The sequence below is a fragment of the Mastigoproctus giganteus genome, chromosome 5 (assembly GCF_048544385.1).
Source record: "Mastigoproctus giganteus isolate SK-2022 chromosome 5, ASM4854438v1, whole genome shotgun sequence".
NCBI classification, from domain to species: Eukaryota; Metazoa; Arthropoda; class Arachnida; order Uropygi; family Thelyphonidae; genus Mastigoproctus; species Mastigoproctus giganteus.
The window spans coordinates 99,401,832-99,423,044 of NC_143579.1; the positions used below are offsets into that span (position 1 = coordinate 99,401,832).

The 21,213-nt window shown below is 36.8% G+C and overlaps 1 protein-coding gene across 3 annotated transcripts in view; it reads left to right on the forward strand.

The window, feature by feature from the left end:
* Nucleotides 1-21,213, forward strand: part of LOC150085583 (phosphatase and actin regulator 2-like) — a 462,740-nt gene that overhangs the window by 77,756 nt on the left and 363,771 nt on the right. For all 3 annotated transcript variants that reach the window (XM_090373361.1, XM_090373363.1, XM_090373362.1), the window contains exon 3: nucleotides 2,293-2,457. In XM_090373361.1, coding sequence (XP_090229487.1) covers nucleotides 2,293-2,457 — 165 coding nt within the window. The remainder of the gene's footprint in view (nucleotides 1-2,292; nucleotides 2,458-21,213) is intronic.

Sequence of the window (21,213 nt, forward strand, 5' to 3'; positions counted from 1 at the left end):
ATGAACTGAATAAATATTATTTTTTATCTACATTCACACAGTTTTTAGATGTGATGGTGCAGAAGTCTATCTAATATGGATTGAGGTAAATGATTTTATAATATTGAAAGGAAGGTGGAAGAGAAACTAATGCAGCCCAAGGTGAATAAGGCACCTGGATCAGTTGGAATCTATCTAGTTTTATTCAAAGAAGCTGAAAAGATTTAGTTCAACTATTTTCCATAATGGGATTGGGGATGTACAAATGCTTTTCCTATTCACAAGACTGGTTCAGATAGTGAATGGGTAAACTGCAGACCCCAAAGTTTGACCTCAATGCTAGTGAGAATAATGATGACAATAGTTATAGTAATGCAAGATCTAGCCTTTATAGGTGTGAAACCATACGGCAGTCAAAGGGGATTTATTAGAGGTAGACATTGACGAATCTGACTACCATGAGGTCTTCACAAAGGAATTGGATGTAAAGAATTTTGACATCATATAATTAGATATCAGTTAAAACCTTTGATACTGTACAATTGTATAAATAGGAATAATGTAGCATTTGGGCTCATTGCTCCAATTTTTACCTAATAGGAATAATGGAAACATGGTGTAACCTGGAAATAGGAGATTAAGAAGTTCACTATGGTATATACAATGTATTTTAGGAAGGATAGGGGAGGTAGAGGGGGTGGTGGGATCATGTTTCTTACCAAAAGTAGCTGAAGTGCAACAAAAGCTTTCCCAGATTCAGAAGTTCAGCAACTTTTTAATATTTTGTTGCATTGTGACCTTTGTTGATGTCTCCCATGAGCAGTGTTAGTTTTGACCTTGTACTGTGTATTGAAAAATAATCATCAAATGATTAAATAAACACAAGTGTATATCTTCATGTTTCACTGCACTATCTCTATGAAAATTAAAAAAAAAAAAAAAAAATTGAGCATTATTTTTCACTATTATGTTCTTGTATTTGTAATTCTTTATACAAAGGGTACTAGCAAAGTTTTGCAATGCAGCTTTGTTTATTTAATTTTTTCAAAGTAATTTCCTCTACATTCAATACACCTCTCCATACTCCGAAACCAATCTTTAAACCAGTTCTGCCAAGTTTCACTAGGGAGTAAAGCACACTCGTTGTCCCAAGCCCATAGAAGGTCCTCATCACTGGAAAACCGCCTCCCTTTTAGCTTCATTTTCACATGTGGGAACAGTGCAAAGTCGCAGGGAGCAAGGTCTGGGCTGTAGGGAGGGTGCTCGAGAAGTTTCAGTCCTGTCGTGGTCAAATATTCGGTGCAGGCTTTGGCGCGGTGAGCTGGAGCATATCGTGATGGAGGTACCAGGTGTCCATTCTTGACTTTGGCCGCAGGTTCTTCATAGATCCAATGACTTTAGGCAGGCATTGTTCAGTATACCACTTAGCTGTGACTGTCTTCTGCGTGTCCAAAACGACACGTTCCACAATTCCACTCGATTTGAAAAATACAGCTATCATTTTCTTCTTTACAGATCGGGATTTTCTGACAATTACGGGTGTGTCGTCATCATCAAAGACCCAAACTTTGTTTCGAGCCTTGGTCGGCAGATCGTAATAGTACAGCCAAGTCTCGTCACCTGTCACGATGTTGTCCACATACCGAGATTGTCCCTTATCAAACTTTTTTAACATCTCCCGGCACCAAGTCACACGTCGTGTCATCTGCTCTTCAGTCAGTTGATGCGGCACCCAGAGAGAATAAAGTTTCTTCACGTGCAAATGATCTTGCAGAATCGAACGAATTGCTGGTGCATTTAGGCCCAAAGTATCCTCTATCTGTTGGTAGGTCACTCGCCTGTTTTCGTCAAGCATTTTCCTCACAGCAGTAACGTTTTCCTCCGTAACTGACGTTCGTGGCCTTCCCGGCCTCTCAGAATCCTCCAGAGTGAAATTTCACCTTTGGAATTCTCTATACCACCTGAATATCGTTGTACGATGTGGACAATCATCATCTAGTGCAAGAGTCATTTCTTCTAAGCACTGGTCTATGGTTAAACCACGCACGAAATTATACCACAAAACTGTCCTTATCTCATTTCGTGACCACGATGCCATCGCAAGCACTTTACACTCTCACTACTAATGAATAACTGAGCCCATTGACTTGGCGCGGCGGCTACTATGCACGTATGAACATGTCTCAACATGCAGCAACAAGCAGCTTCCAGCTTCCTGTGATTCATTGTTGCGTCATAGTGCAAAACTTTCCTAGTACCCTTTGTATAGTATATATATTTGCTTTTGTATAACTTTTTTTTTTTTCTTTATAGGCAAAAAATCTACAAGTGCTATGAGAACGGGTTCTTTAGGTTCTTCTAGAACAGCAACACAAATGGAGGGAAAGCATAGCCGGCTAGCTGTGCTGGGAAGGTTATTTAAACCATGGAAATGGAAAAGAAAGAAAAAAAGTGAGAAGTTTGAGCAAACATCAAGAAGTAGGTATAATCAGATGTATTTTCTACTACTCAAAGTATTTACAGAGGTTCTAAAAGTCAGGAAACACGTTTTGTCTACAAATGGAAATTTAAAAAAATATGTTTATCGACTAATATTTTGTTATAGTTTATTTGACAATGAGATCCACATCTGATCTAACAAGAAAAAAAAATCTAGATAATCAAATGACATGCAAAATTTTCAGTGAAATGCATTATCAGCAGAAGTACTCATCAATATAAGAAATTTTTTGGGAAATAAGCTCTTAAGAAAGATTATTCTCATGTAAGTGTTGGTTGTAGTGAGAGGTGTCCATGACCTTCCAAGTTCAGGCAGAATTAATATACAGGCACTCCCCAGCTTTACATAATACTTGACTTAACGCAAATTCGGCTTGATGTAAGTTTTTGCCGGCCGGTGCAAACTTAAAAAAATCATGGAAATGTATTTTGCATCCTGTGAAAATATTGTAATTTGAACCCAATAACACATTGGTGTTTTTTTGGTAATTCATTCCAAGACCTTGGAAGTTAATTTTTGTTATATAAATAACCTATTTATCGTTTTTATAATGGAAATTGTATTACACATTCATTGTTATCATTCGATTCCATTATAAGAATCAATTTTGAATGCCTTTGTGGTATTTTTCTAAAACACATTTCTGGAGGTCACTACCATAAAACAATATGCACTCTCCAGTTTATTGGGCTTTTCTGTTAGCACAATTTATTATAAACAGGTAGTAAACTCGATCTTATTGCATTTGCGATAATACTGATAACTGGAATTCTGTGGGTTTTTACGTTACAATATTATGGTGAAATGAGTTCCCCTTTACTGAAAAATCTTCAATCATATAAAAAACATAAATAAATTTTCAAAACCTTCTCTTCATTCCCATTCACTTATTACAATGGTGAAGGGAAAGGGACCAACGGAAAGTGCAAGTGCTGTCAATGCTAGGAAACTAAACAAAACAAAATAGATTTAGAAACGAAGATGATTAATTAAGAATTATGAAGCAGGACAAAGTTTGTCATCTATTGCATGGAATTAGGTCTCGCTGCTTCAACAGTTAATACTATTTTAAGGGACAGTACGTGTATATAAGAACATGTTAAAGGATCGATGCATTTAAGATCAACAGTGATCGCAAAATGGCATTCAGGTGCTGTTTGAGTCCAATGGCCATTCAAGCAAAAGAAAGATGTATTTATGAAGATATTAAGGATAAGTACGGTGAACCTCAAGCCAAGTTCGTGGCAAGCAACGGGTGGTTTAATAGGTTCAAGAATCGTGCTGGTTTCCAAAACATTAAAGTATGCGGTGAAATCGCCAGTGCTGATTCTGCAGCTGCAGAGAAATTTTGTGATGTGTTGGGAAAAACCCCTTCTAAATCTCCACAGCCCTCAACTTCTGGAGTGGCGTGCTTATCAACTGGAGATTTAATTTTGGCAATGATGCTCGAAAGGTAAAACTTGCTGACATTATGCCTGCCTCTCTTTTTGTAATTTTATAATTTTTAAATTTTTTGTAATTTTTACTGCGCATGAGACAAAAATTGAATAAATAATTCTATTTATATGTTTGTTGAACATTTCTTTTTTGTTTCAATCAAATTCAATGCATAGTTGCGAGTGATGAAAGCATTTAGGGAAATTACAACTTACGTAGATTTACGTGGAACGCAACCCTTACGTAAGTCGTGGAGTGGCTGTAGTTGTTTTCACCAACTAAGAGCAAAAGAAAGGAAAGCTTGGAGAAAAGCCCCAGAAAATAAAAAAAAAGCTCAGAATTTCTTGCTAGTATCAGGAGGATAACCAAGAACAGCAGTGAGTGGGCAAGCAAATTGGAATATCTTATTTTGGGGGCTTTAACTGGCCAGGCATAGATTGGGACTTGTGGACAGGATATTCCCCTCATGGCAGTCAATTCGGATTGTACAATCAATCAGTGGTTCTCAAGTGTTAGTGCATAAGGGCTGCACCCCCTTTGAATTAGTTTGAGAAATTTTCTCAAATATCAGACATTATTTGGGTCCTATTGGAGTAATTCTGTGGATTCCCAGGGATCTGAAGACAATTCTGTACATCCTGTTGTACTTTAAAAAAAAAAAAAAAAGGTTCATGTGAGTGCATGAGCCATGTTAATGAAATTGTAATTTAACTTTGGAACAATCCTCTTAGATTGGAATTTGTGGACTCGGGAGATATTAGTGCTGAAGAAGTGCTAATGTCTTCCTGATCCACTAAAGGAGGTGGAATATAGACCGAGTTTGTCTTCAGAGGTGGGTAAAATCATGGAATTTTGTTATGGATATGATTTAGTATCCTTGAAAATGGGAATAGTATCCTTGAAAATTACTTTTATATATGCATTATCCAAACAATCTGTGTGATGAAATCAAATCATCTGCTGGAGTAGATATTTTGCTGTAGAAATGAAATACAGGATATGTGTTGATAAAAGTGACAAACAGTATCAGGATATTATATTTAAGAGTTGATTTTTTTTATTACTCTATATTGTGACACTTTAATCTAGTATTGTTTATCAATTTTATCAGTATATACTTTGTATTTTAATTTTATATTAATTTGTATCTTACAGATTATTTTTCATCACAATCAGTTGGACTTTAAAGTGTTTGTTTAAATTTTAACAGGCAACCATAGCTGAATGGCATTTTGATAGTATAGTTTCACACATCGTATGTCAAACAACATAATACGACAAAATGTGGGGATATCTTTTTCATGTAAGCAACTCTGGTTTTTATGCTATTTGTTGAAAAGTTGGTCTGTATATGTCATCACATTAATTTATTCTTTGGGCTTGTAATAACATAGTGCATGTGAACAGGGAATGTATCATTGTTAATTGAACAGCAATTGACTAAATACATCTGTTGAAAGTGGCTAAAAACTGTATCATTACCTAGTATTCTCTTCAGATGACTGGAATTACAGATGGAGCTCCATTCTTAATTTACACCAAGTAAAATAAAATGTTGATAATTAGAACATTCATATCCTTCGTGAACTTCAAGCTTACTAATGACCCCAGCATGTAATTTATTCCAGTGGTAAATCATTCACTGACTGAAGGTAAGTTTCCTGTGGTCTAGTCTGTTGGTATTCCCTTTCAGTGTATATGTGGTTGGGGGGGAAGAATTAGGGGCAGAAGTCAACTACTCATTATCCTCGGGCTCAATAAACTTGGTTGCCATTGATAACTAGGAAATCTGGCCTGGCAACTATTATTTTACAGGCAGTCTAATGGTGTTGAGCTGAACTGAGAATTCTTTGTTTTACAAAGGACTGAGAGTTCTTTGTAAAATTACATGCTGGATTAGCATGACCTTTGACCAATTACAAGTCTCTTAATATGGGCTCCTAATGTTCATACTAAACTATCAACAACATTTATCCATTTTGCTAGTTACACAGACCCAGCTGGTTGAGGTGCTGAGGCTTTTGCAGTTACTAATGACCTCACACAGATTGTTTGTTTACCTACCAGAATACCAGACAATCCTAAGCACACAGCCAACACGTTTCATTTTTTTCTCACAAGCAACTATTCTAAGTACATGGGTGTGGTAAGTGATCCTCTGCCACCTCAGATCACAACTTGGTGATGGTCTCTTCCAATGGAATCTTTCACTAGTGGCCATTCTCAACCTCATGTTGTTTGGCCTTACAAGAATGCAAAATGGCATGAGCTGTGAGACTTCTTTTCCTTGATTGGATTACTATTTCAAATCTTCTGATGCCAATGGTTGTTCAGATCATGTCAGTGAAATTATTCTTGGAGCCATGAAATCCTTTATTCCACACTCAAACTTAAAATCTTGTCCTTTATCTCTAAACCTTGGTTTTTACAATAAATGTGCTAAGACTGTTCAAGGTAAGAATGTTGCATATTACAGTTATTAATCAGTCCAAACTAGATTTCGAACAGGCTAAGAGTAGAAAACTTGCCTCTTGTCCAAATGGTAGTCGAGCATTCACAACTTTTTCCCATCTCTATTCCCACCTCTGTCAAAACCAGATGGTCTATTGCCACTTCAGCCAGAGATAAAGCCAACCTGCTAGCATCCTACTTTTCTTCTAACGCAAGAATTCATGATCTTGATAAACCACCCTCTACCATTTCCAGTACACTCCATTTTATGCTTTCCATGGTCTTCCATCAAAGGAACAACAGAAGGATTTTGAACAGTCTTGATGCCAAGAAATCTTCAGATCCTGATGGGATTTTTCCATTTTTTTTCTCCAAACCTGAGTTTATTTCTGTGCTCCTGAGTTTATTTCTGTTCTTTCCTCTTTTCACTTTCTTATTCCAAAGGTGTTTTTCCTTCTGCCTGGAAATTTGCTCACATCCAACCACTTTCTAAAAAGGATGAAAAACCCCTCCCATCCAATTATTCTCCCATTGCTTTCTTTGGATTGATTTTTCCATTTTTATAAATGAATGGAGAAATCAATTAACCAGAAACTCTTAAACTATCTCAACCTTCTATCTGATCAATGATTGCCATGTGGATTTTGTCTGTGTCGATCCATTGGTGATATTCTGGCTTGTGTTACCCATCTATGGAAAAGTTTGTTGAAGCTGAAGCAGTTGCACTTTACATTTCAAAGGCTTTTGATCATGTTTGGCATGAAGGTTTTCTAAATAAGCCTCCATCTTTTTGTAATTAGGTATCCAGTTTTCTTTCTCACTGAAGCAGTTGCACTTCACATTTCAAAGGCTTTTGATCATGTTTGGCATGAAGGTTTTCTAAATAAGCCTCCATCTTTTGGTTGACCAACTGTTTTTTGTAATTAGGTATCCAGTTTTCTTTCTCACTGCTCACTGTGGGTGATGGTAAATGACTGTCTTCTAACTTCTCCACTAATGCTGGTGTTCCCCAATGTTCAATTTTTTTCTTCCTCTCTTTTCTTTTATATTAATGACCTTCCGTTACCAGAAATCCTTACCATAGTTTTGCTGATGATAGCATGTTGCATTCCACCTTCCAGTTTGAAAAACCTTGTCCTGCACAAACAGCTTCAACTTCTTGATCATCTAGACTAGTGGTTCTCAATGGGGGCCACATGGCCCCCAGTGGGCTAAGCCATATTTCTGAGGGACTACAGGTGAAAGTCGTAAAATTGGGGGCCATGGAAACTGTTAAGTGGGCCATGAAAAGTTCACTTCTAAAATAAAATTTTTACTGATATAAAAAAGAAATTAGTGAGACACTAAACTAAGGGACAATAATATTATTGTAATAATTTTTACTAGGAGCATAATTGTATATTGTGAATAATTGTAAAATATATGAGTAAATATTCTATTATAAATAAAGAGTATAGTTAATAAATCCCTTTTTTATTATTAACATTCCTTATATTATAAACAAATAATACCCGTTATAAATAAAAAAAGTGCAGTTGATAAGTACATATTTATTATAAATATTACATTTATTATAATTAAACAATATGAGGGAGCCCCGGAGGTGAATGACACTCAGAAGTGGGCTACAAGCAAAAAAAAAAAAGGTGAGAACCACTGATCTAGACAAGACTGCTGTTTGTGCAGTAATAATTCGGACACAGCATGGGTTTGTTAAGGAAAAGTCTTGTTTGAGAAACCTTGTCCTGTACAAACAGCTTTAACGTCTTGATTATCTAGACAAGACTGCAGTAATAATTCAGCATAGCATGGGTTTGTTAACGGAAAGTCTTGTTTGACAAATTTGATTGTATACTGTGATGTTGGTTACAAAGGAACTGGATGCAAAAAAATAATTTTGATATCATCTACTTGGATTTCAGGAAAGCTTTTGACACTGTTGCACATGGAAGACTACTATACAAGTTGGAGCAGTATGGTATTAAGGGTAAGTTGCTACAATGGATAAAAGGGTGGTTGAGTGAGAGAAAACAGAGTTGTATTCAATGGACACTGCTCTTTGTGGACTAATGTTATTAGTGGAGTCCCCTAGGGTTTGGTGCTGGACTCACTGTTGTTTTATATATTTATCAGTGATATTGATGAAGGTATACCAGCTTAATATTGAAGTTTACAGATGATACAAAGGTTGGCAGGGTTGTTAATGGCAGTGTGCTACTGCAACAGGATCTAGAAAATTTGGGCAGATGGGCTGAGAAGTGGCAACTGAAGTTTAAAATTTACAAATGCAAAGTACTACATGTGAGTAGGACTAGCCTCAGAGAAACGTGCCAACTGTGTGGTACTACATTTAGAGTGGTAGAAAATGAAAAAGATCTGGTAGTAATTGTGCAATCAGATACGAAGTCTTCTGAGCAATGCAGACAGGCTGCCAGAACAGGTTATGGTGTATTGTCGATGATATACAGGAATTTTGCTGGTATGGAAAAGGAGATGATTATCCCTTTGTATAAGACAGGAGTGGCCAACTTAATTTATGATGTGATCGACTTTTTTTTCTTCAAAATGTGTTGTGATCTACCATATCAAGAATTTCATTGCACATAGTTAAAGTTAATCAGCACATTGAAAAATGTTGTTTATAAATTTTAAAATTAAATACAATTCAGAATTCTTATTTTAAATTCACATGCATTTAAATTTTGAATTTGTGAAGTTTGTCTTCATGTCATCTGCCAAGCTTTCAAAATCAGGGATATACTGATAAGGGCAACCGTAAAGAATCTTCTGTATGCAAGTCAGTAAGAGTACAGCGATTCTTTGTTTCTAATACGAAAGTTACTGCATTTTTCTACATTTGGATACTTTTCTCGGCAAATATATTTCCAAAAGTCTTTTTCTGATGATCTGGCTTTTAGGAAGATATCCTTTCGCAATGTAATAATTTCATTTTCAAATAATATTTTTTCCATGTGAAAAATCTCAGCATTTTTTCTGATGATCTGGCTTTTAGGAAGATATCCTTTCGCAATGTAATAATTTCATTTTCAAATAATATTTTTTCCATGTGAAAAATCTCAGCATTTTTTTTTTTTTTTTCTGAAATTTGTTTTGTATCTAATTGACATTAAACAGATAAGAAATATAATGAACAATGTCCATCATCCACAACTTTCTCAATTTCAGAAACATATTTCTCACTATTAAATTCAAAAACAGGATATTTTTGCAAATGATCTTGCATGTTTGCAAAATGATTGAATTTTTTTCCTTTGAGATCTTTAGCCATTGCTAAAAATTGATATTTATATATATGCAGAAATACTACTAATCATGTGACCCACGTTTTTATTTTTTCCTTGTAATTCCAAATTCAGATCACTTAATTTACTGGTAAAATCTGCCAAAAGCCAGATCACACAACCACTCTGTCTTGTAGTTGCTAATAATCATCTCCACTTTGATTAACAAATTTTTTAATTTCATCAGCAAATTTTGAAATATCTGTAGAAACTTACTCTGATACAGCCACCTCACATCTGTGTGTAATAACAGATCAGGTTCATTTTCATAGAGTTGCATTTTGAAAAGTCTCCTTTAAAGAGAGATTGTCCTCTGATGGAATTCACGATTTTGAAAGCTATGTCCATAACACTTTTAGTATTTAATCTTTTGTTGGCTAACACTTGTTGGTGGATGATACAATAGTAACTCAAAAAATCTGGGAATTCGTCATCCTTTTAGCACAATGCAATGAATCCGTTAAGATGCCCCGTCATAGCTCCATCTGTTGTCATTGATACGAGCTTAAATAGTGGTAATTTAATTTTTTCAATAAAATTTTTCGATCCATTAAGTATATCAAGGCCTCTAGTTCTTTCTATTAACGAAACCACATCCAGCAGTTCTTCTCTAGTCACAGAATTACCAAACCATACGAATAATAACGAGCAATTGAGCTGTATCACTGACGTCTGTAGATTCATCCAGTTGTAAAGAAAAGGACACACAATTAGCAATATGAGTACACAATTGTTCGCTCACATTTTTGTTCGGTTTTTTTGATGCGTCGCATCACAGTATTTCGAGATAATTGCAGATCTTGAAGTGCACTTTTAATTTCATTTTTGTTCTTAAAATTTTCAAAAAGAGAACCTGTTATTTCTAAAAATACATCTTTGATGAATTGACCTTCAGAAAATGGTTTGCATTTTTTTGCAAGAAGATGACTCACTTTAAATGATGTAGCATCATTTAAAGTGGTAAGTGATGTAGCATCACTTACCACTTTAGATTGTAAATTAGGTTTCAAGAAGAAATTTTGTTTTGCAAATAATCTGGATTTAAGTTCTTTTAATTTATTTTTTCTAAGGTCACTATTAGGCGGAAAATCTGATTGGTATTTACGATGGAATGCATTGAAGTGCCTTTCTAAATTTTCTTTTTTGGGTATAGCCACGGAAACATTGCAGATCAAACAATAACGTTTCTTTTATTGTTACAAAAAAGTATTCTAGTTCCCACTCACTGAAAATGATACATTTTACTCTTTTTCGTTGTATTTATTTTAAATCAAAGGGTATTAAATTTATGTATAAGTATATCCAGTTATTAATATTGAGTAAGCTAAATAAGAATTCGACACATGCACTGTGCTCTCCACAACGTAAATGCGTGAATTTTCACTAGACTAGTCTAGTGGCTGTGCAGCGACAAGAGTAGTCACATGGTTCAATGGATTTGTAATAAGCTTATGCAGTGGGGCGCATAATAATAAAATTTAGATTTTGACTAATCTATTTTTTTATATACAGTATTTAAAATTCTTCGTGATTGACTTGTTGCCCACCCCTGGTATATGGCAATGGTCAGGCCATGCCTTGAGTATTATGTACAGGTCTGGAGGCCTCATTTGAGGAAGGATGTTGAGTTGCTTGAGCATGTACAGAGAAGGGTAATGAAGGGGTCCTCTTACCAAGAAAGGCTTAAGTTCTGCAAATTGCAGTGGCTGTAGACTAGGCACCTGCGAGATGATCTGAATGAGGTGTATAAGTCCTTGAATGGGTTGAGCATGCAGAATTCTGATGGCATTCTTTTGCTTGCTCAGATTATGAACCTGAGGGGGCATAAATTCAAATTCAATGAGTGGTTAATTGCTGGAACACACTTCCAATTGTTGTGGAAGTTGATAGCTTAAATAAATTCAATGAGGAACTGGACAAACATTTTAGAGGAAATGGATGTGTGAAAATTTTTTTTTTTTTTTTTTTTTTTTTGGCTGATGCTACATAAGCTCATATGCTTGATTTCTTGCTTCATTACTACTAGGGGCAAAGATAACTGAGTTGATTTCAGTCCTTTTAAAATGCAGTCCTGTCTTCTATCTTACAAAAAGGATTTTTCTGCTCCTGTGCTTATTTTTGATGATAGTCTGATTTCTAGACAAGATCACATATCTCTATTGGGGATTACATAGACTTCTAATCTCTCTTGGCATAAGCACATCAGAAATATTGCTTCCTTTGCATCTAAAAACTGGGTTTTCTGTTTTGCTCTCAGCATTACTTTTCTTCCAAAGAGTTGGTTCACTCTGTACAAATTGCAAATCCATCCTACCATGGAATATTGTTCCCACATCTGGCGCAGTGTCCCCAAAGCCTCTCTCAGACTTTGATTCTGTTCGAAAGAGGGCAATTAACTATTAACTTAATTTATGACCCATCTTCAACAAAGTATCTCCACTCTCTGTCTCATAGATGTTGTATTTTTTTACAGATACTTCCATGGACACTGTTCTTCTAAAATGGCTTCTATAATTCTCACACTCTCTTTGAAAATGGTCTGAATATGAGCCGTAACCAGTCAGCATCGTCCTACTTCAAACTTGCAGATCCAACTTTTCTTCTTCCTGATCTATCCCTTGAGCTTCTGTTTTTTGGAACAGCCTCTGTTCATACATATTTCCTGAAAATTACAGTCAACAGAAATTGAATTCTAATGTCAACAAATACCTTTTTTTTTTATCTTCTCAATCTTTAACCCCTGCATGGTATTAAGTACCATAGGTTTTAATTCTTCTTGAGTTTGGAGCTTTCATAAAAAAAAAAAAAATCCATTTGTATTTGATCAGGAGTAGAAATTAATATCTGAAGACTTTCTGTGTATCTTAAAACTCTGTCCAGTTGCTGGATGTTTGTAAGTCAGTTATTCCTAACAGGGAGTAACTTAGCATTTTGTCATCTTTGTAGATTTTCAGTTTGCTAGTAATAATTTATCACTTATAATTAATTTATTATATAATTAAAAGTTAATCACATAAAGATACTTAAAAAAAAAAAAACCTTGATTTTTCAGGTTAATTATCAACAGGCCTTACAGCCTGAGTTTGATTGATGTTGGCTAATTTGGGACATCAGCATTATGTGAATTTAACATTAACATGCAGGGTAAACATGAACATTTTCACTATCACAGGACACAAAGGGTTTTTTCTTTTTTGCATAATGGCTATTCCAAAACATTTTTTTTAGTTTGCCTCCCCTTTCCCAACAACTTAGATTTTTTGCTGGTGGTACTTAGATCTAGAACAAAATTGACAAAGTGTGGCTATTCTTAATGTATCACTTGCTGCTAATGGCATAGCTACCAGCTAATCCCTGGATTTATGATAGAGACTCCTTTCTCCTCACTGACTTATTCTCCTGCTCACCATCCTTGCAATTTAATTCTACATTAAAAAAAAAAAACTCTCACCATTAAATTTAGAATTTTTAAAAGAATTCTACGGATATGTTCTTGAAATTTTGTTGCTTGTTTCTGGTTAGCGACTCACTGGGAAGGTGGGTAGTCCATGTTTCAGAAAAATGCAGAATCTGATAAATGAAATTTGACATATCTTTCCACCATTAAATTCATAAGTTTTAAAGGAATCCTTCAAATCTATGCGTGAAGTTTTTCATTTCTGGTTAATGAATCAGTAGTCATGTGCCTAGTCCATGTTGCGTAAAAATGTGGAATGAGAGAGAAAATGTGAGGTATCCATAACTGCCAGTTCTTCCCAAAGTAGGAAGTTTTCTGATAATCTGGTTTGTATTCAATTCCAATTTTAGTAGTGTTTTATTTTTTAAATATACAAATGTGTTATTTTTTCATTTGTGAACCTATTGAATTAGCATTAGTAGTGGCATATGATGCAAGAAAGCAAACTTCTACAGCATCAGACCAAAAAAAAAAAAAAAAAAAAAAACACTTCCCGTTCACTCCAAAAGTTTGTACAGTTCTTCCTTGAATTTATTTAAGCTGTCAACTTCCACAATGACAGATGGAAGTTCGTTCCAGCAATCAACCACTTGCTGGCTCAAGGCATATTCAGAGCAGCGCAGCCTCTGCACTGCTTTGAAAACTTCATATCTGATGGCACAATTATCCCCAGGTCTTCTTCATTCTCCATTACCCTGAGTGTAGTACCACACAGTTGGCATGTTACTCTGGGATTACTGCTACCCTTATGCAATTTCCATTGGAAATTGCATATGGGAATTCCAATTGTGTACTGTGTTCACATATGATACGTGAACATAGTAACAGCCTCTCACATGGGCAAAGCACATGACCTATCAGACCTGGAAAAAGACATGATCATCAGCTATCGGGCCAGGGATGCCAGCATTTCCGAAACAGCGGTCTTTGTGAAATGCTCACGTGCTGCAGTGGTGAAAGTGTATCAAGACTGGATGATACACTTTCGATGTGCAAGTTGTGGAGCCCCCATGTGCCATTGATCCCAGAGGTGAACGTCGGCTGAAATGGTTGGTCAGGACTGATCGGCACGCTACTGTTGCTCAACTGGCTGTCCAAATGAACCGTGGGGCCACCAGAAAGGTCTCCAACATGGCAGTGCAGCAAATTCTGTTGCGTATTGGGCTCCGGAGCAGAAGCTGGGTGACAAACAGTTCATCACAAACAGCACCTTCAATTTGCACAGCAATACTGACACTGGACCCCGGCTGGGTGTCCTTCTCCGATGAGTCACTGTTTCCGCTCCACTGAGTGGATGGACGGTGACGTATTAGGTGTAAAACCTCTGAAAACACACCCGTTCTCACAGGCAGAAGGCAGGCTGGTGGGGACTGCATTATGGTCCGGGGAATGTTTTCATGGCATGGCTTGGGTCCACTGATACCCCTGGAGGGCACCCTGAAAGCTAATGGTTACCTATCAATCAGGTACACCTGATCGATAGAGAACACGTTAACTGTGTTCCCTGGAGGCGATGGTGTGTGTGTGTGTGTGTGTGTGTGTGTGTGTGTATATGTATATATATATATGTGTATATATATATATATATATATATATATATATATATATATATATATATATATCAGCAAGACAATGTGCCATGCCATGTTGCCAGAATTGTCCATGAGTGGTTTGAGGAGCACGACGAAGACTTCAAGCTATTCCCTTGGCCACCGAATTCTCCGGATCTTAATCCAATTGGGACCACCTCGATCAGCAGATCAGACGGATGGATCCGCCACCAAGGAACCTACAGGAACTTTGGGATGCACTGCAGTCTGCATGGTCACAGATACCTGTAGCAACCTTCTGCGGACTTATTGAGTCCCTCCCACAGTGGCTGGCTGCGGTGCATGCTGCAAAAGGCACATATTCTGGATACTAGGTAGATGATCATAATAATGTGGCTGGACCTTGTATGTACTTACATGTGTTATACAAATGTATGTAGCACTATAATTAAGAATGTTTAAGCTACAGATAACTATGAATATAAAACTTAGACTATCAAATTTTAAGGAAAAATAGTGATTAACTATAGATATGGCTAGGTATATTAAACTACATAAATACAAAAAGATTTGTATTTACCCAGAAGTAGTTGTAATAGAAAGATGAAATATTTTTTTGTTTGATACTTTGAGATCTCTATTCCAACCACACACATTTTAGTTTCGGTCAGACAATTCATTTTTTTTTCTTTTGAAGCATTGCATGAAATGAAGTGTGACAGTGGATAAAGTGGAATACAGATCAGTAATTTGATTCCTCTTTCTGCAATGAAAACACCCAAAACAGTCCAAGGAGAAATGGTTGCTGTTTATGGCAAAGATTGCCCAGGTTACAGTGTTGTTGCACATTAATATAAACAATTCAAATGTATAAGATGCTCAGTGCATGACGAAGAAATCCCAGGATGCCAAGCAACAGAAGGGAGTGTTGCAAAAATTGAGGCATTAATCCTGGAAGATCGCCATATTAGCATCAAAGAACTAACTGCAGAACTCTAGTAAATTAGCATAAGGTCTATGGAGAACATAGACCTTATGCTAATAGAGGGAGAAGAGGGTGCTGACTCTCTTTAAAAATTGCAGGCTCCAAAAAAGCAATGTGTTTGCCTTTTTATTTACCTAATTGTTATTTTATATTGTACTTTAAACGTAGTCTTATAGTTATTGTTACGCTGGTTATTTTTATTTTTAATTTAGAGGTTTTGTAGATTACTGCTTAATATACGTAAAACCGTTATTTCGTTGCAACCGTTGTTTTTGTATAGAGTAGTAGGGAAGTCAAATTTTTAATTGTGGTAACTAGGCAGCTCTAATGTATAATTATATAGCATTACTGCATTTAGGATTCTATTAGATAGTGTCGTATTGACAATTAATTAAATTTATTGATCTTATTAATTTAAAATATCATGCCTCAGACTAGAGCAGCAAAGCAACGGGCACAAAGTGGTAGGAGAGCTGTGACTCGAGGAAGAACTGGGGGGGGGGGACAATTCTCCAATGCATCACAGCCTAAAAAAATGTGCAACTTGTGAAATGTTTGCTGAATTCTTTGGAACAGAACATGATCTAGCCAAGGAGGATGTCTTTGTGTGTGTGCCAGATGCAGAGAGTGTCTAGAAATTAGCCATCAACTCAGCGTTCTACTGGAAATCTATGAGAGCTTGAGGTGTAGGGTAGATGCCCTCGAAGAAATTAATATGAGGGGCCCTTCAAGCTCTCAGCTGCACAACTCAATGCCAGAGCTCACTCCTGGGCATCAGGCAACACAGTGGCAATCTCCAAGGCAGAATGCGCTGGTCCCAAAGGAACTAGTTATTGTTGGTGACTCTATTGTCAGGAAGACGGGGAATATATTGTGTAAAAAGGATAGATGGAACAGGACCAGGGTATGTCTGCCAGGGGGCAAAAGTTGATGATGTTGTAAAGCATATAACATCTTTTAAGGGCACAAAAGGTGATATTGTTGTACACGTTGGCACCAATGACATTAAGAGTAGGAGATCTGCAGATTTACTTAACAAGTACAGGTCAATGTTGCAAAAACGTTGTGAGTCAGGGTTAAATTTGAAAGTGTCTGCAATTCTGCCCACACACGATAAGAGGGAATACATGATGAGAGCCTTGTCAATCAATTCGGCCCTGGAAAGATTGTGCAAGGCTCAAGGGGTAGAATTTTTTTTCAGCATGGTCTTTGCTTGTTAACAGGAGAGACTGCTTCTACAGGGATGGGATACACTTAAATAGAAAGGGTGCAAGAATATTTGCTGATGCGATCGAGGCAGTGTTAGGTGGGCCGGAAAACTGCTAGCTTGGGGGGGGGGGATTCACAGACTGAAAGGTTAAAAGTAGCTGCAGGCAGAGGTGAAGGTGATTCTTGCACAACTTCTATTAGAATAAGTAGCGACCTGGAGTGAAGGGTACTGGGGGTTTCAGGGACTGATGGCAGACATCGTGAAAGAGGTGGGTATATGGGATGTGTTAGGGTAACTAAGAATAGGTGCATGTATACTTGCATGTATACCAATGCTAGAAGTATAGTAAATAAATCTGATGAATTTGAAGTACTGGTCAAGACATCAAAGGTGGATATTGTTGGTATAACAGAGACAGTGTCACTCAGATATAAGGAATGCAGAACTGGAATTTGGGGAGTACAATGTGTACAGAGGGGATAGACAGGATAGAAGGGAGGAGGTGTTATGCTGTTAATTAAGAGAAACATAAAATTAAAAGACGTGCATCCAGTTGATATAGATGAACAGTGCACTGTTGTCAGTTTGGTGGGACATAAGCGCTGTGAAAGCAAAAATAAGAGTAGGAGTGTGTTATAGGCCTAATGACTCGAATGAGTACAATCAACAATTGTACAGAGAAATAGTGGGCTAGTAAATCAGAAAGTCTTATAATCGGGGATTTTAACTTCCCAGATATTGACTGGAACTTGTGGGTTGGTCACTCACACACTAGTAAGACTTTTTTGGATTTATTGGATGATTGTTTTCTGCAGCAGCATGTTCGAGAAGCAACCAGAGAGGGTAATACTCTTGATCTGGTTATCAGCAGTGATCATTTGTGTATTCAGAATTTGCAGATAAAGAAACCACTAGGTGGCAGTGATCACAGTGTACTGATGTGGGATTTACTTAAAGATATAATTACCATCAGGGGTAAAGGAATGGGTTTTTGCTTCCGTAAAGATGAGTACAGTGGTCTCAGACAGTTTTTAAATTCTGTACAGTGGGATCAACTGAAAATATTACCAATAGTAAATTCTAAGTGGGAAGCATTCAAGGAATTAATCGTGGACGCTACTAAAAGTTTCATACCTATTAAGAAATATTGTTCAAAGTTTAGTCCTAAATGATTATGAAATGAACTAACGAGACTCGTGACAGAGAAGAAAAATGCATGGGATGCATATAAATTATCAAGCGACTCAGAAGCCTATGGCAGATATAAGCTAGTCTGTAATCAGGTCACTAAGGAGGTTAGGCAGGTGAAGGCAGATTATGAGAAATCTTTGGCAAAAGACGCTAAGAAAAACAGCAAGGATTTCTTTTCTTACATAACTCTAAAAGGGGATGAATCTGATTGGTCCACTTGATATCGATGGTTCCGCTGTTGATGATCCTGCTCAGATAGCAAACAAACTGAATGAGCATTTTGCATCTACATTCACACATGAGGAGTTATTAAGGTTTGAAAATGGCAGAAGGTTATCAAATTGTAGCAGGGTACTTAAATGATTTTGTAATAACTGAGAGCAAAGAGGAGGAGAAATTGTTGAAGTTAAACACAAGAAAGGCACCTGGGGTGGATGGGATCTATCCAGTTATATTAAAGGAGGCGGTAAAGCAACTAAGCAAACCCTTAGCCATAATTATGAGAGCGTCCTTGGACTCAGGGGAGGTCCCCATGGACTGGAGTTGTGCAAATGTATCCCCAATTCATAAAGGGGGATCGAAGGGTGACATGAGTAATTACAGACCAGTTAGTTTAACTTCTGTTCCGGGTAAAATAATGGAGTCACTGGTTAAAGATGCATTGCTGGATCATCTAGACAAGACTGCAGCAATAATTCTGACACAGCATGGGTTTGTTAAGGGAAAGTCTTGGGTGACAAATTTGATAGGATATTATGATGTGGTTACAAAGGAACTGGATGCAAAAAATAATTTTGATATCATATGCTTGGATTTCAGGAAAGCTTTTGACACTGTTGCGCATGGAAGACTATTGTACAAATTGGAGCAGAATGGTATTAAGGGTAAGTTGCTACAATGGATAAAAGGATGGTTGAGTGGGAGAAGACAGAGGGTGGTAATTAATGGGTGCTACTCTTCGTGGACTAATGTTATTAGTGGAGTTCCACAGGGTTCGGTGTTGGGTCCTCTGTTGTTTTGTATATTTATCAATGATATTTATGAAGGTATATCAGGCTTAGTGTTGAAGTTTGCAGATGATACAAAGGTTGGCAGGGTTGTTAATGATAGTAATGGCAGCGTGCTGCTGCAACAGGATCTAGATAATTTGGGCAGATGGGCTAAGAAGTGGCAACTGAAGTTTAACCTTGACAAATGCAAAGTACTGCATATGGGTAGAAGTAACCCCAGAGAAACATACCAACTGTGTGGTACTACACTTAAGGTGGTAGAAAAAATGAAAAAGACCTGGGAGTAATTGTGCAGTCAGATATGAAGTTTTCTGAGCAATGCAGACAGTCTGCCATCGCAGGTCATGGGTTTTGTCAATGATATATAGGAATTTTGCTAGCAGGGAAAAGGAGGTGATTGTTCCTCTGTATAAGGTAATGGCCAGGCCTCGCCTTGAGTACTGCGTACAGGTCTGGAGGCCTCATTTTAGGAAGGATGTAGATTTGCTTGAGCGTGTACAGAGAAGGGCAACAGGATTGGTGAGGGGAATGAAGGGATCCTCTTACCGAGAGAGGCTTAAGTTCTGCAAATTGCAGTGGCTGGAGACTAGGCACCCGTGCGGTGATCTGATTGAGGTATATATAAGGCCTTGAATCGGTTGAGCGCGCTGAATTCTGATGGGATCCTTCCACTTGTTCAGATTACGAACCTAAGGGGGCACAAATTCAAATTAAGAAAAGACAGATGTAGAATAGATGCGCAGAAATTTGCCTTTAGCCAGCGGGTGGTTAATTGCTGGAACAAACTTCCATCTGTCGTTGTGGAAGTTGATAGGTTAAATAAATTTAAGGAGGAACTTGACAGGCATTTGGAGGGAATGGTTTGGTTTTTTTTTTTTTTTTTTTTTAATTTTTAATTGGCTGATGCTGCATAAGCTCATACACTTGCTTCCTTGCATCACATGCCACTACTACATCATCCATCAACGGTTGAATATGAATGAAGTGTCTGCTAGATTGGTTCCCAGACTTCTAAGCCCCCCCCCCCTTACCAGAAGAAGGAAACGAGCAGAATATGCACATGAAATGTTACCTATATGCCAAGAAAAGCAGGGGGAGTTTTTATCATGGCAAGTCACCATGCATCCCTCACTATAATCTGAAAACAAAACAAATGTCAAAACAATGGAAGAATGCAGCATCACCAGCCTCAAAAAAGGCAGAGGTGCTGACAAATGTGATTCTGTCATGATGTAATTCTAACAGGTTACCTTCAAAATGGCTGTGTGGTTGAAGTATTATATGCTGCTATAAAAGAAAAAGACACGAAAGATGTGTACTTGCTTCACAATAATGCCCCTGCACACTCTCATGTGCTGCAGTGAGGTGTGCCAACAAATGTGTTAGAAATATTGCTGCATCCTGCTTAATTTCCTGACCTTGCACCCTCAGATTTCTTCCTTTTTCCTGCCTAATCATTGCCCTGAAAAGTGTTGTAATTTTTTTTTTGTTTATGTATGCCCTTTCTATTGTGCTAGCATAAAAGTGTTATTTTTGTTATTTACAATGAATCGTGTTTTTTCTTTCCTTCTTTATGGATGACTCCTAATAAACAGCATATAGAAAATAAATTTCCTTGAAATTTTGTTACTAGATTAGTGCATATCAAAGAAAGAATCTGATATATATATATATATATATATATATAATTTTTTTTCTTTTTTTTTTTGTGCACAAATTGAAGTGGATGTGAAGATTAATTTTATACCAGTTTATTATTATTATTTTTTTTAAAGTGTATGATTTGGCTGGCAATAGATATTTTTATTTGGAAATTTTGTTAAAAAATATATTATGTTCAAGAAGTTAATTGGAAATGGTTTGTCAGAGTTCCCAACAGAATTGCATACTTGCCAGCTTTTCTAGTTTTTCAGGAAGCTTTCCAAAAATTGTATCTTTTGGATTTATGTAGAGTTTGCTTTTTTATTTCAGATTTCAATAAAGATTGTGATATATTTTTTGAATATGGACCTATTGAATGTCTTGATATGGAAAAGTTAAGTTGGAGAAATGAAAATTTGAATTAAGTGGTGCTGTTCATCTTTAATATAGAATACAGCATATGCTGATCATGTAGTTCTTATTGTGGGTTTGGTATTGGC